The sequence below is a fragment of the Podarcis vaucheri genome, assembly GCF_965113315.1.
Source record: "Podarcis vaucheri genome assembly, chromosome: 10".
In the NCBI taxonomy this organism is placed as follows: Eukaryota; Metazoa; Chordata; class Lepidosauria; order Squamata; family Lacertidae; genus Podarcis; species Podarcis vaucheri.
Genome location: NC_138748.1, coordinates 4,660,006 through 4,675,916, shown reverse-complemented (window position 1 = coordinate 4,675,916; position 15,911 = coordinate 4,660,006). Strand labels below are relative to the sequence as shown.

The following is a 15,911-nucleotide window of genomic DNA, read 5'->3' as shown; positions in this document are numbered from 1 at the left end:
ACTTTTTAGGAGATTGTACTTTAGGAGAGTGCTGCATAAAGACATTTGTTGTTGGACACAGTGTCTTGGTTTTAATGACAGAACAGTGATAAACAATGGGCTCTTAATTCCATTAAAGAAGGGGCAGTTGAGGGTAACAGAGACCTGCCCCACACAATTGTTTTGAGGCTAAAAAGATTATAAAGCACATTCCGTAAATAAAATGCTATCTAAAATGCTGAACTGCTTATACCAGTCCTAGATAATAAGAAATACAGTGGTACCTCGCAAGACGAATGCCTCGCAAGACAAAAAACTCACTAGACGAAAGGGTTTTTTGTTTTTTGAGCTGCTTCGCAAGACGATTTTCCCTATGGGCTTGCTTCGCAAGACGGAAACGTCTTGCAAGTTTGTTTCCTTTTTCTTAACACCGTTAATACAGTTGCGACTTGACTTCGAGGAGCAACTCATAGAACGCGGTGTGGTAGCCTTTTTTGAGATTTTTAAAGACTTTTTTAAAGATTTTTGAAGCTTTTCCAAAACTTTCCCGACACCGTGCTTCGCAAGACGAAAAAAATCGCAAGACGACAAAACTCGTGGAACGAATTAATTTCGTCTTGCGAGGCACCACTGTAAAGATTTAAGTACAGTGGTACCTCGCAAGACGAAATTAATTCGTTCCGCAAGTCTCTTCGTCTTGCGGTTTTTTCGTCTTGCGATGCACGGTTTCCCATAGGAATGCATTGAAAATCAATTAATGCGTTCCTAGGGAAACCGCCTTCAGACCAGGTCCGGGGACAGTCTGTCCCCGGACCTCTTCTGAAGGCTGGGGGGGGGGGACAAGGGCTTTTCTTCCCACCCCCAGCATTTTAAAAAACCCTGGGACAGCGGAGGACTTCTCCGCTGTCCGGGGCGATCTTAAAATGCTGGCGGGCGGCATTTTAAAATCGCCCCGGACAGCGGAGGACTTCTCCGCTGTCCGGGGCGATTTAAAAGCCCCTGGGAAGGCAGGCAGGGGGGACAAAGACTTTCGCCCCCTGCCCGCCTTCAGAAGGTGTCCCCCCCCACTTCGGAACAGCTTTCCGAAGTGGGGCGGCTGGGGCAGGCGTCCCCGCCCCCCCTCCTCACTTCGGTACAGCTTTCCGAAGTGGGGCGGCTGGGGCAGGCGTCCCCGCCCCCCCTCCTCACTTCGGAACAGCTTTCCGAAGTGGGGCGGCTGGGGCAGGCGTCCCCGCCCCCCCTCCTCACTTCGGAACAGCTTTCCGAAGTGGGGCGGCTGGGGCAGGCGTCCCCGCCCCCCCTCCTCACTTCGGAACAGCTTTCCGAAGTGGGGCGGCTGGGGCAGGCGTCCCCGCCCCCCCTCCCCACTTCGGAACAGCTTTCCGAAGTGGGGCGGCTGGGGCAGGCGTCCCCGCCCCCCCTCCTCACTTCGGAACAGCTTTCCGAAGTGGGGCGGCTGGGGCAGGCGTCCCCGCCCCCTCCCCACTTCGGAACAGCTTTCCGAAGTGGGGCGGCTGCGGCAGGCGTCCCCGCCCCCCCTCCTCACTTCGGAACAGCTTTCCGAAGTGGGGCGGCTGGGGCAGGCGTCCCCGCCCCCCCTCCCCACTTCGGAACAGCTTTCCGAAGTGGGGCGGCTGCGGCAGGCGTCCCCGCCCCCCTCACTTCGGAACAGCTTTCCGAAGTGGGGCGGCTGGGGCAGGCGTCCCCGCCCCCCTCCCCACTTCGGAACAGCTTTCCGAAGTGGGGCGGCTGCGGCAGGCGTCCCCGCCCCCCCTCCTCACTTCGGAACAGCTTTCCGAAGTGGGGCGGCTGGGGCAGGCGTCCCCGCCCCCCCTCCTCACTTCGGAACAGCTTTCCGAAGTGGGGCGGCTGGGGCAGGCGTCCCCGCCCCCCTCCTCACTTCGGAACAGCTTTCCGAAGTGGGGCGGCTGCGGCAGGCGTCCCCGCCCCCCCTTCCCCACTTCGGAACATCTTTCCGAAGTGGGGCGGCTGCGGCAGGCGTCCCCGCCCCCCCTCCTCACTTCGGAACAGCTTTCCGAAGTGGGGCGGCTGGGGCAGGCGTCCCCGCCCCCCTCCTCACTTCGGAACAGCTTTCCGAAGTGGGGCGGCTGGGGCAGGCGTCCCCGCCCCCCTCCTCACTTCGGAACAGCTTTCCGAAGTGGGGCGGCTGGGGCAGGCGTCCCCGCCCCCCCTCCCCACTTCGGAACAGCTTTCCGAAGTGGGGCGGCTGCAGCAGGCGTCCCCGCCCCCCCTCCTCACTTCGGAACAGCTTTCCGAAGTGGGGCGGCTGCAGCAGGCGACCCCGCCCCCCCTCCCCACTTCGGAACAGCTTTCCGAAGTGGGGCGGCTGGGGCAGGCGTCCCCGCCCCCCCGCCCCACTTCGGAACAGCTTTCCGAAGTGGGGCGGCTGGGGCAGGCGTCCCCGCCCCCCCTCCCCACTTCGGAACAGCTTTCCGAAGTGGGGCGGCTGGGGCAGGTGTCCCCGCCCCCCCTTCGGAACAGCGTTTTTAAATGCTGGGGGTCGGGAGCGAAGCGCTGCCGACCCCCAGCATTTTAAAATCTCCCCGTGTCCCGGGAAGATTTTAAAATGCGGGGGGTCGGCAGCGCTTCGCTCCCGACCCCCAGCATTTTAAAATCTCCCCGGGACAGAGACTTCTCTGCTGTCCCTTGGAGATTTTAAAATGCTGGGGGTCGGCAGCGAACGCTTCGCTCCCGCCCGCCAGCATTTTAAGATCGCCCGGGGCAGGGGGGGGGAGGCAGGCGGGGGGAGCAAAGACTTTTGCCCCCCGCTGGCCTTCAGAAGAGGTCCTCTTCTGAAGGCCGGCTGTGGGCGAAAGTCTTTGCTCCCGACCGCCAGCATTTCCCTATGGGCTTTCGTCTTGCGATGCAAGCCCATAGGGAAATTCGTCTTGCGAAGCGTCTCCCAAACCGGAAAACCCTTTCGTCTTGCGGGTTTTCCGTCTTGCGAGGCATTCGTCTTGCGGGGTACCACTGTATGGTTGTCCTTGATCAGTTGTTTGGGTTAGTGTGTGCAATTTAAACATGTATTGCTATAGACGGGGCTGCAGATAATCTTTTGTGTATTGAATGGCACAAGAAACCAGTGGCGTAGCATGGGGGGTGCCAGGGGTGCCAGCCGCACCGGGCGCAACATCTGGGGGGGCGCGAGTCCAGAGGGAAGGGACAAGCAATCGAGGCTTGTTTGGAGTGGGGGGTCGTCGTCTCCGTTTGGCCGGCCCCCCTCAAGGAAGCGGGAACCTCTCCAAGGCGCAGCGCGCCGTCGGTGGAGGGAAAAGAGCTGCGCAGCAGCAGCAGCAGCAAAGCCGGGAGGAGGAGGAGGTGGAGGCGCCGCCTGCCGCAGGATCCGATCCGAGCCTGCTAATCGCTTGCTGGGAATTAAGCGGCTCAAAGAGGCAAAGGAAGAGGTGGAGCCGCTGGCCCGACCGGGAGGAAGCTGGAGAGAGCAGCGAGGTTGGGTAGGTGCGCCCTGGCTGGCTACCCGCCTCTCGGGCTCAGTGCCTCCATGACCCCTCCAGCGGCGATGGGAGAGATGGGGGGGGGGGTCTGGAGCAGCCCTGGCTGGCCTGCTCCTGCTTCTCCCCCGCCTCCTTCCCATTGCCGGCGCCTTGATCTCATCCGGATCAGGGATGAAACACGCCCATCCTTCACTACTCCTTGTCCGGGTCACTGCTTCATTTCTCCAGGGAGAGAGAGAGGAGAGGAGAGGTGCCGGGGATTGCCAGGCTGAGCTCCGCGCGGCGGGGGCGGAGGGAGGCGCTCTGCACATGCTTAGGAGGCGCTCGCCAGTGGCGTAGCATGGGGGTGCAGGGGGGGCCGGCTGCACCGGGCGCAACATCTGGGGGTTAGGGGGCACAAATCCACGGGTTAGGGGGCGCAAATTACTTGCCTCGCCCCGGGTGCTGACAACCCACGCTACGCCACTGCAAGAAACGTAAATCTAAACTGGGCTATACAGAAAGACAGGCTGCAGCTGTTTTCATTAGCAACATGGCTACAGGGTGTTTGTACAGTCCAGTCCACACCGGGCTCTCTCCATTAGTTCTCTTACTGCATAGTGGATGTGAAGGCTGATACATTAAGTAAAACCCTGTTGCAAAGGGGAATAGATGCCAACTATCACAGCTAATACCTGAGATCAAAACAGTTACAGAAGGGGAAGTAGCCCTGCAACACTGTTAAAGCTATAAAGATAGCATTCTTTTGTGCTTTGTATACAAATATAGTATTATTGATTGCAACTCCGTATTGGCCAGCACAGCTTTTGAATTGTGGGGTGATGGGAGAGGGAAGCATGTGAACAATTGTTTAAGAATAAACTTGGTTTTTCAGAAAAATATGTTATATGTCTAATAAGCCAATTTTTTGTTGGTGATGTTTATTCCTAAATTAAAACTGCTCCCTGTTGTTTCAGCTACTTTTTGCTGGTTGTTAAAAGCACTTGGTCGAGCCAAAAATTAACACTCTGGCTCCTTCCTGGATTTCTTTGACTAGCAGCCATTTCAGCATGTTAAATTAAATTGTAATCTATTATTCAGAAATAGGCCATGGTTCAGATATAGAAAAACAAACTTCTTAGATGGGAAATGATTTCTGGTCCCAAATTGTGTGGGTGTGGCTTTGATTTAATTGTTAAGGTGTATTTGGTGTTAAGGTGTTTGTCAGCTTTTTACCTGCTTGTGTGTTGGGAGTAAAGGGGATGTTTGGTTCCAAGATAGCATAATGGAGTTCAGTGAAGGCACTCAGAAATATTTCTAATTAGGCTGAGCAATCCTATATTAATCATTTAGCATTTTAGGCATGCCTGCTTTACTGGGATGGTATAAGAAAGATTAAATGGAAGGCATTGCCCTTTTCAGCTCTTACCTTAGATTACCCTTCAAGTCTTAAGCAATCTGGAAATTATTTAAAAAACATGTGAAGTAAAACAATGTTCCTTACTTATAACACCTTTAAATTAATACTTTTGAAAACTGATAACATTGGTTTTGGGGAACCTGTGGCAGTCATAGCACAAGAAAAGACCAAGTCTGGCCTGCTCCTGTGCTTCTAAAAGCAGACATTAGGACTGCATTGGTGAGGAAGCTGTGGCCTTCTAGTTGTTGGAGTCATGGCTCCCAGCAGCCCCCAGCCAGCACGGTGAGTTGTTCCACAACAGCTGAAGGGCCACAGGTTCTCCATCTCAGCAGTAATCGGAATCTAATGGCTTTGAGAGAGTAAGCGTCTGTTAATGTCTACAGAGCAAGTTGCTGCACATGAAGCTAGTAAGAAGTTAATTTCTTTTATTTATTGCATTTGTATTCCTTCAGCTCAAGGTGGCATGTGTGGCTCTCGCCACCTCAATATTATCCTTGCAACAACCCTGTGAGGTCGGCAGGCGAAGAGTTTTATGACTCGCCCAAGACCACCCAGTGAGCTTAATGCCCAACTGGGGATTTGAACTCTGTCTCCCAGTATTTCTTTGACACCATCTAGGCAAGAGAAAACAGTTAATGCCTACAGCATGCATCATGTTACAGCTTATTTAAAGGACTGGGTCTTAAGTGACATGGTTTCTTTCTTCCTGTTCCCTCAATCACATGTAAAAATTACATCAGAAGAAAGCAAATGTGTGGAAAAGTCCGTTACGCTCATGTTGGATGAGAGGAGGCAATATTGGCATAGTTCTTCCCGTGCGACAATTTTATATTCCTAAGTTTACTAGATTGACATGGGATGGATGAAGCCATGGAACAGCAGCTGCCACACTATTCCCATCATAAAAAACTGACACTTTAAAAAAGGATTTCCTGGCTTTGATTCATAACATTTAAGTGTTCTGCCAATAACTATCTACAGAAATTTTAAGAAAATAACATAATCATTAACACATCTACAGTACCACTGGGAATACTGTTTTATTGTCCCAGGGAGTATAAAAGAGATAAAGCAGGTGGAAGTGGTGGTGTTTCTGATTGTTATTGGTGTCCTTGCCTGTGAAAAAGCAGCTTGTGTTTTTTCTAGGCTTTTTGTACATGGCAGATATTTGTGTTTACAATAAACACATTGCCTTATGTCATAGGATTTTGTATCTAAATCTGTTGTACTTGGCATTTCTTTAGCTTCCTTATTAATGTATCATCATTAATAATTCCTATATAATTCTATATAAGCATGAAAAAAATCTGCCCCTCCCAGAATAGCATTCTCAGTATAGGCTAGCTTTGGGATAATACCTTCTGGGACTAGTATCCTGGTGAGTCTCACTAGGTTCTTGCATTCCATAAAATGGTGGTAGTCTGTATTTTGGTGGTGGAGGTAGACCTGAGGCAATAAGATTTCTGTTTGTTCTGTAGATATGCTGAGGGGAAGGTGTTGGAACAGGCAACCATAACTGAGCTGATGGTGGGCTCTCTTGTTCAAGCATTGGTGACTTCCGGGATTTCAGCATATCCATTTCCAAATCAATGTAGCTGAAGAAGGGTCTTCCATGAGATGTTGTAGATTGTAATCCAGTTATTTTCTTGGGATGTCTACAGCAGTGGAAGGCAACTGTCAGAATCACTATAATTGTAATGCATACACTTATTAACAAGGAAGTAAAAATGTTTCTTATCCAGCAATGGTTGTCAAATGTAGCCAAGGTGCTGTTTGATATCAGGGATTCATTCACTGGTTTTGTGATTGGTGAGCAGATTCCACCAAAAGCAACTTCTTCAATTCGATCAATTTTGTAGGCTGGCAACATTGCCTCAACAAAATGTGGATTTATATTTCCACCAGGTACTCTTAGTTTCCTCAGCACACCCTGGATTTCATCCCTTGCACATCCACTGGCCCTTGTGCAGAAACAGCTGTTGTACCAGGTGATCACAGCGGACCCGGGTTTGAGATCAAGTAGTGTCATATTGCCAGGGCAGCCAGAAATCAAATACTTGGAAAGCTTCTCAAAAAACAGGTTAACTCTATCCCTGTCTCTCAGAAAGGAGTGGTAACTATTTTTTGTTCTTATGGTATAAGTATGACATGGGATAGCGGTTGGCCTGAGTAGTACAATTGTGAGGGTATCGGATGTCTTCAGCCCTCCTGAATCGGTGGCGAAGAGTAAAAATTCCTGAGGTGAATACTGAAAATCGTGATCAAGTGGGTAACCATACATGGTTCGATAATCTGAATTAAACTGCAACCAGCTTTCCGAACCTGTTGGTGAACCATCGGCTGGGTTTATTTCAAGGGTCAGCTGAGTTGTATCTCCATCTTCCTGGTCATAAAATGTGTCTGGAGGTACTGAAAAGGAAAAATTGTGTCCAATTGTTGCTGTTATCCACTTAATGGCATTAACAACTCTTGGGGAGGTGTTTATTGGACCTACATAGGAGTGAAGGTAACAGAGAGGAAATATAAAAACCAAGTTTTCAGAAGTCTGACAAAAAATGACAAGAGGAATTTGTAAAATGTTTATGTCAATTTATCTCACAGAATTTTTCTGAGATAGGCCCTAGTGTCTCACCCCCACTAAGACAGCTGACCTCTTGCTTCAGGTAGATCATCCCAGGTGTAATTCTGGCCAGTTCAATTCTGCTGCATCCACACCATAAAATTATAGAATCTTAAGAGTTGGAAGGGACTCAAGGGTCATCTAGTCCAACCCCCTGCAGTGCAGGAATCTCAGCTAAAGCATCCATGACAGATGGCCATCCAGCCTCTGCTTTAAAACCTTCAAGGAAGGAGAGTCCACCACCTCCTGAGGGAGACTGTTCTACTGTTCAACAGCTCTTATTGTCAGGAAGTTCTTCCTGATTTTTAGTTAGAATCTCCTTTCTTGTAACTTGAAGCCATTGGATCAAGTCCTACGCTCCAGAGCAGGAGAAAACAAGCTTCTTCCATGTGACAGTCCTTTAGATATTTGAAGGTGGCTATCTTATCTCCCCTCAGTCTCCTCTTTTCCAGGCTAAACACACCCAGCTCCCCATAATGCTTGGCTTCTGGACCCTTGATTATACTAGTTGCCCCCCTCTGCACATGTTCCAGCTTCTCAACATCCTTCTTAAACTGAGATACTCAGAACTGGACACAATATTCCAGGTGTGGTCTAACCAAGGCAGTATAGAGTGGTACTCTGACTTCCCCTGGTGTGGACACCGTACTTTTGTTGATGCAGCCTAGAATAGCATTCATTTTTTTTTGCTGCTGCATCACACTGTTGACTCATGTTAAGTTTGTGGTCCACCAAGGTCCCTAGATCCTTTTTACATGTACTGCTAGTAAGCCAGGTGTCCCCCACCCTATATTTGTTCATCTGGTTCTTCCTGCCTAAGTGCAGAACCTGACATTTGTCCCTATTGTTAGCTTGTGCCCAATTCTCCAGTCTGTTAAGGTCATTTTGAATTTTGATTCTGTCTTTTGCTGCATTAGCTACCCTTCCCAGTTTTTGTCATCTGCAAATTTGATTAGCATCACCTCAGTTTCTTCATCCAAGTAAATATGTTGAACAATGGGCCCAGGACAGAACCCTGTGGCACCCCCTTGTAACTTTTCCCCAGGATGACGAGGAACCATTAATGAATACTTTTTGTGTTCGGTCAGTCAACCAGCTACAAATCCACCTAATACTTCAACCCACATTTTACCAGCTTCCTCATGAGAATATTGTGGAGGACATTGCCAAAAGCCTTACTGAAGTCACGGCATTCCCCATATCCACCAAGTTTGTAATTCCATCAAAAAAAGAAATCAGATTGGTCTGGCATGAGTTATTTTTGAGAAACCCATGCTGGGTCTTAGTAATCACAGCATCCTTTTCTAAATGCTTACAGATCGACTGTTGAATGATCTATTCTAGGACCTTTCCTGGTCAAGTTCACCAGTTGGTAGTTACATTTTTGAAGATGGTGACAACATTTGCCTGACTCCAATCTGCAGGGACCTCACCTGTTCTCCAAGATTTCTCAAAGCTCATAGACAAAGGCACTGAGGTTACATCCACAACTCCTTTAGTACCCTTGGATGCAGCCCTGGAGATCTGAATTCATTTAAAGTTCCCTCCTCATTTATTCTATTATCACCAGGTTGGGCATCGCTTTCCTTTTGAGTGAAGACAGAGGCAAAGTAGGTGATGTTCGAAGTATATGATGTCCTCTCAAAGAAACCTGGGAGTTAATTTCTTAAGGATTTTGGGAATTGTAGCTCTGTGAGGGGTAAACTACAGTTCCCAGGATTCGGGGGGGGGGAGCCATGTGTTTTAAAACATAGGTGTGTGCGCAGCCTTATTCTCCCTTGAAGGAAGTCTTCTCACTAGGATCCCTACACCTATCACAGGACAGACACCTGGGTGGTGTACTTGAGGGAGGGGCTGGATGATTGTTCGGTGTTTAAGGGCCACTAAAGCCCAAAGACTCACAAAACATAACAATTATAGGAGTTTTGTGACAATCTTCCATGCTTCCTTTTGTTTCCAAACCGCTTCTCACTGCTCAACACACATTGCACCCTTTACACTGTTGTACAATATCATCATTCTAGCCCCTACCAAAAAATGCAAATTATGGAGAAGGTGGGGGACTGGGGGGGGGGGAATACATGTGGAATATATGAAAAAATTGCTGCCCTGTTAGTTCAGCGTATGACTGAATTGTAAACTGACTACAGACAGTTGACAGAAATGTGAAACAAACATAACTAAGCATTTCACTTGAACTGAGAGAAGAAAGCTTTTGCTTATTCAAGGTAATTGGTTTTATTACAGTAATGCTGCCACAAGTTCAAATCAGCCATGAAATGGGTAAAATAATTTGAAAGTATACAACAGATGATGGGGAGTGACTTGCTAACATCTGAGGTGACGTGAGAATGGATGTGTATTTACTGCTCCTCATCTTGTCTGAATGCCAGGGCATTAAGCACACACTTAATAAGACCATGAAAACAATTTAAATATAATTAAAAATCACATTAAACTGGTAAAAAATAGCTTCAGTGTCAAAAACAGTCGTTAGTCATGAAACCTCCAAACATCTCTGTGTGTAAACCTATGTGTTATGTGTCATCTTGACAGCTATTCTCCCTGAAAGGCCTGAGGTGTAGCAGCTGAGGAGGAATGGTCCCATTTGTACCACACATGGAGACTAATCAGCTGCTGTGTGAGAGAGAAGCCTTACCTTGTGTTGGCCCAAAGGCAAGAGTTGCACCCTATTTATCCTAAGCTCTTGGGAGACTTTACTCACCTAAAAAGCATGGGGTGGGGTGTGGGTCTCACTCCTTTTTGTGGCAACTGTTAATATTGCTAGTATTCCTAATTTTATTTTTGTTTGTTTAAAATGTTATTGGACAACTGTTAATTACTAAGGTTATTTGGGCCAAACCCCTGAAAATTAGTTAGAATGGGAGTTGTTGTGAGTGCCCCTTAATTCTTTGAACTAGGGCACACTTCTGAATATTTCTCATTGTCTAGAGTTTTAAGCCTAGAATGTTCCTTTTAGCTAAGCACCTTTTAACCATTTAGCTTGGGAATGCTTCCTTCTTACTGCCCTTCTATATGGTCATATTATTTGGCTGCCATATTATTTTGCTTGCTTATTGTCTTTTGCTTACTTATTAAACTATACTGTACATTTTGTTCTTTTATTATGCTAGTCATGGGGAGGGGAGGGCTTTTGGTCAAAAGGAGGTATATACATAAATTGAGGTTGTAGCAGTAGTAACAATACTAATGAAACCTGGTGTGAGTTACTCACATTGGATCAAAATTTGACGCACCAATATTAATAGCTTACCTTGGTATAAAGTAGTGACATAGAATCCAGTTTGTTTGGACATATCTTTATTGGAAGTAATAGTTGACTTTCCCAACAGTTCTAATGTTAAGTCCCTGGTAATTTGGAAGTTAATTTTGGTTCCAAATGAGCTATCCAAGCTTAGATCACTTGTGTCTAGTTGTAAAGCATCAAAGCATGGCTTGTGAGTTCTAACAGCATTGCTGTCATAGGAGCCAATTTCATCTGTAGAAAAAGATAACTTGGGGGTGCCAGCAAATTCTGTAGACCAGGTAGGCAGCAAAGCATCATAAGAATAACACTCTGATGATTGGCTCATTTTATAAGATGGGTCACCTTCATGGAATCTGCTGCTTAAAACTGAAGCACTGGATGATACATCATAAATTAAATGTTGTGTTTCCCACAGGAGAGTGTCCATCTGGGATGTGCTAGGAGCTAATAGTTTGGTTTTTGAAATTAAAAGTTTGTCTGTCTCTTGAACAGTCATAAAAGACTCTGATGCCAGTGTGTATATTTTAATTACCTGTTGGCTAACCTGTGTCCTTTCAGACAAATTTTTCCCCATTGGTATCATATTACTATGTCCAAATGATACAGGGAATTCTGCCGGTGTTGATAATGATAAAGAGGGAGCCATTGCTGGACTGTTGCTTGTTCTTGATAGAAATCCAAATTCTAGTGAATGGACAAATGAGGATATCCTGAATTGCTGACTGCTATGCATTGCCAAAGCTGAAGCATTGTTACTGTAATAGAACTGAGACGGACTTGTGTTGACTGGCAGTCTAAATTTGTGGACGGAAGCACCACTTATGCCTAGTGATGTAATACCAATCAAACTGAAGCCTATATTCCTGCTGGGCACATCAATCAGCGTTGTAGTTTGTGGTAAAGACATAAATGACTCTGAGGCATGTTTGTTGTTGCTCAGTAGGTCTTGAATCTCGTAGCTACCATCTGATGAGAGCAAAGAAACTACAACATTGGAAAATAGGACTCTAGATGATGCTCTTAAATTCATCAGTGTTGATATAGATGGTAGAGGAAGATTTGCAACATATATGGTGTCTTTAGATAGTAATCCAGATGTTGTTAGCTGTGCATATGGGTCTGTATAATCAAGACTTCTTGTTAATTCCTCTGAGTATGCTAGAGATGCTGTTCTAGAAGCAGTTACGTCTGGTGAAACTGAAGTTTCCATGTTGTGAGCAGGTACTGAGATCTGTGTTTTGCTCATTGGCACAGAAAAATCTAAAAAATAGAGTGTGGAACTGTGCTTTGGCTTGGATTTTTTAGGCACAGAATACAAATTTTGTTGTGGCACTTGAGACTGTAGTTCCTCCAATATTGTTGGTGTTCTGGAAGCCACTTTACCCTCAAATTCTGTTGATGGTGATACCAGAGAAGGTGAAAGTTCAGAAGAAAGTGACTGGAAAAAGCCAGATACTTGTGTTCTAATCTGACCATTCAGTAACATTTGAATGTCCATGGACCCTAAGGCATCCATGTAAGTGGGGATAACTTCTTTTACAGCTTCGTACAAAAGTGATGAACTTTCACTAGGTATTATAGCAGACTGTGTGTATACCATAGTAGTTGACAAAATTGTTAAAGACTCTATTTTGGTTGGTCTCAGTATGAGTCCAGGGGTGGCCATTAATTGCCTCCTCTTCCGCTTTCCTAAATGATTTTTTCCATTGCCTTCTTTTTTAAGTATTCTCCAGCCAGCAATTTCATACCCCAGCAGCTGTGAGAGATGGTTTGACACCACATTGTGTTGTAGAATTTGTGCTAATTCATAAAGCATAGTGAACACTCCAAACCCAACTGGCCAGTGGATTCCAACACAATGCTTTTTCATAGTCTTGAGGTATTGAATGTCTTCAGCTAATATGGTTAGATTCCAATAGTGTTTATTAAATGGGGTTTCAAATGAAGCAAGTGTCAATGAGGAGGGATGCAAATGGAGATAGTCTGCCATGGTGCAAACTAGATCTAGTCGCTTTTGAATTTCTAAATAATTTTCTGTATGAATTATAATCTCAGCAAAGGTGACCGACATTCCCCTTTCACACAGTGCTGCAGAACAGATACTGAAAGCCCCAAAACATGTGCTATTAAAATAATTTGGCGTTAAAAAGGGTTATCTTACTTATTTAGAAAAAAACATATAAACAGCATAATAATAAATCTCTGAACAGTACAGTATACGTAAAGCAAAATAGGCAGATCAAGTCAGCGAAATGTAAAATCGAATGGTAGATTATCTATCTGAATAAGCTTGTTGAAATAAAGTTTGTAGTGGGTGTCTAAATTAATATAGTGAGGGTCCCTGCCTAATGTTAATAGGAAGGGAGTTATTAGGCATAGGTGCTGTCATACTGAAAAACTGACTCCTTACAACTGTGGAATGATTATTATACGCACTTGTAATAATGCAAGCTCTGTAGATCAAAGTGGTTGAGTAGGTACATAAAGGGCAAGGGAAATCATTTGAGCAAACTGTCCCCAAGCTGTTAAGGGCTTTAGGCACCAAGAGAAAAACCCTGAACTTGGGCCGGGAACAGGTCAGCAGCCAGTGCAGACCTTTGTGCAGAGGTGTAAATATGCTCTTGTCTTATTCCTGCAGCAGTTGTGTTTCAGCACTCTGCACTAACTGCAGTTTCTGAACCAATTGCAAGAGAAGCCCCATTGCAGTAATTACTGCATTGCAGTAATCTAAACCTGAAGTTACCAGTGCCTGGACTACTGTGGTCAAGTTATCCTGGTCCACAAACAACCCAAGCTGGAAAAGGCACTCCTAGTCAGCTGGCAGAGTGCTTTTCACCCCCTGGCAGTTATTCTAAGGGATGCCAAGGGCACTTATTTTATCTCTAATGTTATTTAATAACTATATGAAATGTGTCTTTCTGTTTGAGGAAAGGGCTTGGATCTAGCAGAGGTTCTCTGAACAGAAGTGAAGGGAGGGGATTTATTCCCCCCCTGGTTTTCTGCAGTCATCTGTGCTGCTTCTCACTCTTTCAGAGGGTCCCCCAACCCTCCAGAGCAGATGGCAGGTATAGGGGGCTGCAGGGAGAAGGAGGAGATGAGACCTAAGTTTTGCTGATGGAACCTTGAATCCAACTTGTGTCTTTTTCCAGCTTTGTTCTGAATATGTTACACACACACACACACACACACACACACACACACACACTTGCACATAGTTCAGAATAAATAAAATAATGATCAATTTAATCAAATGCATTCCTTTTTGGAAATCACTGCAACTTACCTGTTATGCTGTTGGTCTGTGGCCACTTCCTTTTCACGGACAAGAGCATCGCTGTGAACATGAATTGCAAAGTTTGCACCAGCTGTTGGTGTTTTCCAGCCACAAGGCTCTCCATATGCAACTATAGTTAGATGGTATTCTCCACTCTCCTCCACCATTGGCAGTCCTTGAAGAGTATTTGTGTTAGGGTTATATTCCAACCACATTGGTAAAGCTGAACCACTAGCCAGAGTAACCTGTTTAATTATAAAAAAGATGTGGGCACAGGAGATGGAATGTAGTATAATCAAAATAATGAATAACAAAAAATACATATTGTTTCCACAATCATATTAGATGCAACAGGGCTGTTTGTTTCAGATTCGTAAAATGTAAATATATATATATATTGGGTACTCTCTTAATTTGCCTGGTGTATGGACCTGCAGATGACTGTCCGAACAGTGGATGGTGATGGACGAATCCCGATTTTCACACTACAGCAGGACAACTAATACTGGTCTTTCACAGCCAGCTATTTCCTACTCATTAGCTCCCATTTAGGAAACACCTACCAGTCATTCTGGTCAATAACAAGCAATTTATAGAACAAAGGAAGATTGCCCAGTCCCCAAAATACTCTGAACAACTAGAAGTTAGATTTTTCACAGCCAAACTAGATGTATTGTGAGCAGACCATCAAATAGTCATAAAGGGAAGAATATGAGTTGATTTCAAATGCTTCCCCCACCATTTTACAGTTTTCAAACTCTACCAGTTTTGTTTAAAATGTCAGGTGCTTCCTCATCAGAAGTCAGAGTTACCACATCTAGTTCTACCTTAAGATGTGGTTGTTTAGACAACTCACCTGAAGCAACCTGTGTTGCAGGGCTGCCATTTCAGATTTTACACACCGGAGTGCAAGTTTCTCAGCAAGATGTAAAGGAACACTCTTAGATATAATTAAGATACTTATAAGGAAGCGAGCCTCAGGGAACACTGTGGGCTTTATTTCCAAGTATGCATTTGTGAGATAAGAATCATGCTGATAATTGCTAAAAAGCTGCATATTTTAGAAGCAGTTGTTATAATTTTGTATTTATACCTCATAAAAACTACATTGGTGTTATTGACACAAGTCAAACAACCACTGAATTAATTAGAACAATACTAATTCACTGTGCATAACCAACAGGTTGACCAAAAATATAGGTGTTCCTGTGGTATACACATACAGGGAGAAATAACTCCCGTTTCCCTCTTTAAAGGGCATCCATGCCCTGCTGTTTTCCTGCAGCATATTTTACAACTGAACAAAACCATTTCAATACTGTGACTGGTACCAGACAGAATTATTGCCAGCAATGCTACATTACCTTGTAGTGAGTTATTTTCCCTTGGAAAGCAAATGGTGATATGGGATAAGAAAAAACTCTCCCTGCAACTGCTCTTGCATCTTGAACTCCTTGCAAGGCCTGTATTTCTTCACATGTCCTATGCAGCATTTCCTTGGCAACAGCAGCCGGCCTGATGGTGGTGAGATAGACCAGGGTGAGGAGCAAGGAGAGAGCCATCGGAATTTGCCTCTGCAGCAGCAGCAAAGTGGCACCTGAGGAAAGACACATGTCTGAAGCAGCCATTCTTAGATAGGAAGGTGGATGTGGTTGTCTCATCACAAAGGTCAGAACTAGAACAATAAAGCATTGTTAAAGTTAACAAGGCAGGAACATTAGAAACCCATACAAGACTTACATAAGGTTTCTTTACTTGAGAATCATCCTTAAGAGATTATGATGGTGTTTCCCCAGTTCATCTCTCTTGTAATGAGGAAGAAGGCCAGTTTGGTATCTAGGAGATGAAATGCTATACCAGGGCTCCCTGAGGGGGGTCTTCAACTAGCAGCTTAA

The 15,911-nt window shown here is 45.6% G+C and overlaps 2 protein-coding genes across 2 annotated transcripts in view; both read right to left on the bottom strand.

Moving 5' to 3' along the window:
• STK38L (serine/threonine kinase 38 like) overlaps positions 1-15,911 on the bottom strand; it is a 502,631-nt gene that overhangs the window by 147,059 nt on the left and 339,661 nt on the right. The gene's annotated exons all lie outside the window — the stretch shown is intronic.
• LOC309541874 (uncharacterized protein) lies at positions 4,484-15,727 on the bottom strand (the record flags this gene model as incomplete). The annotated part of the gene is given in 6 exon segments (XM_082240081.1): positions 4,484-7,344; positions 10,749-12,844; positions 14,026-14,261; positions 15,381-15,654; positions 15,656-15,694; positions 15,696-15,727. Coding segments are annotated over 6 exon segments (3,837 nt in total), but the record flags the coding sequence as incomplete, so codon positions are not given.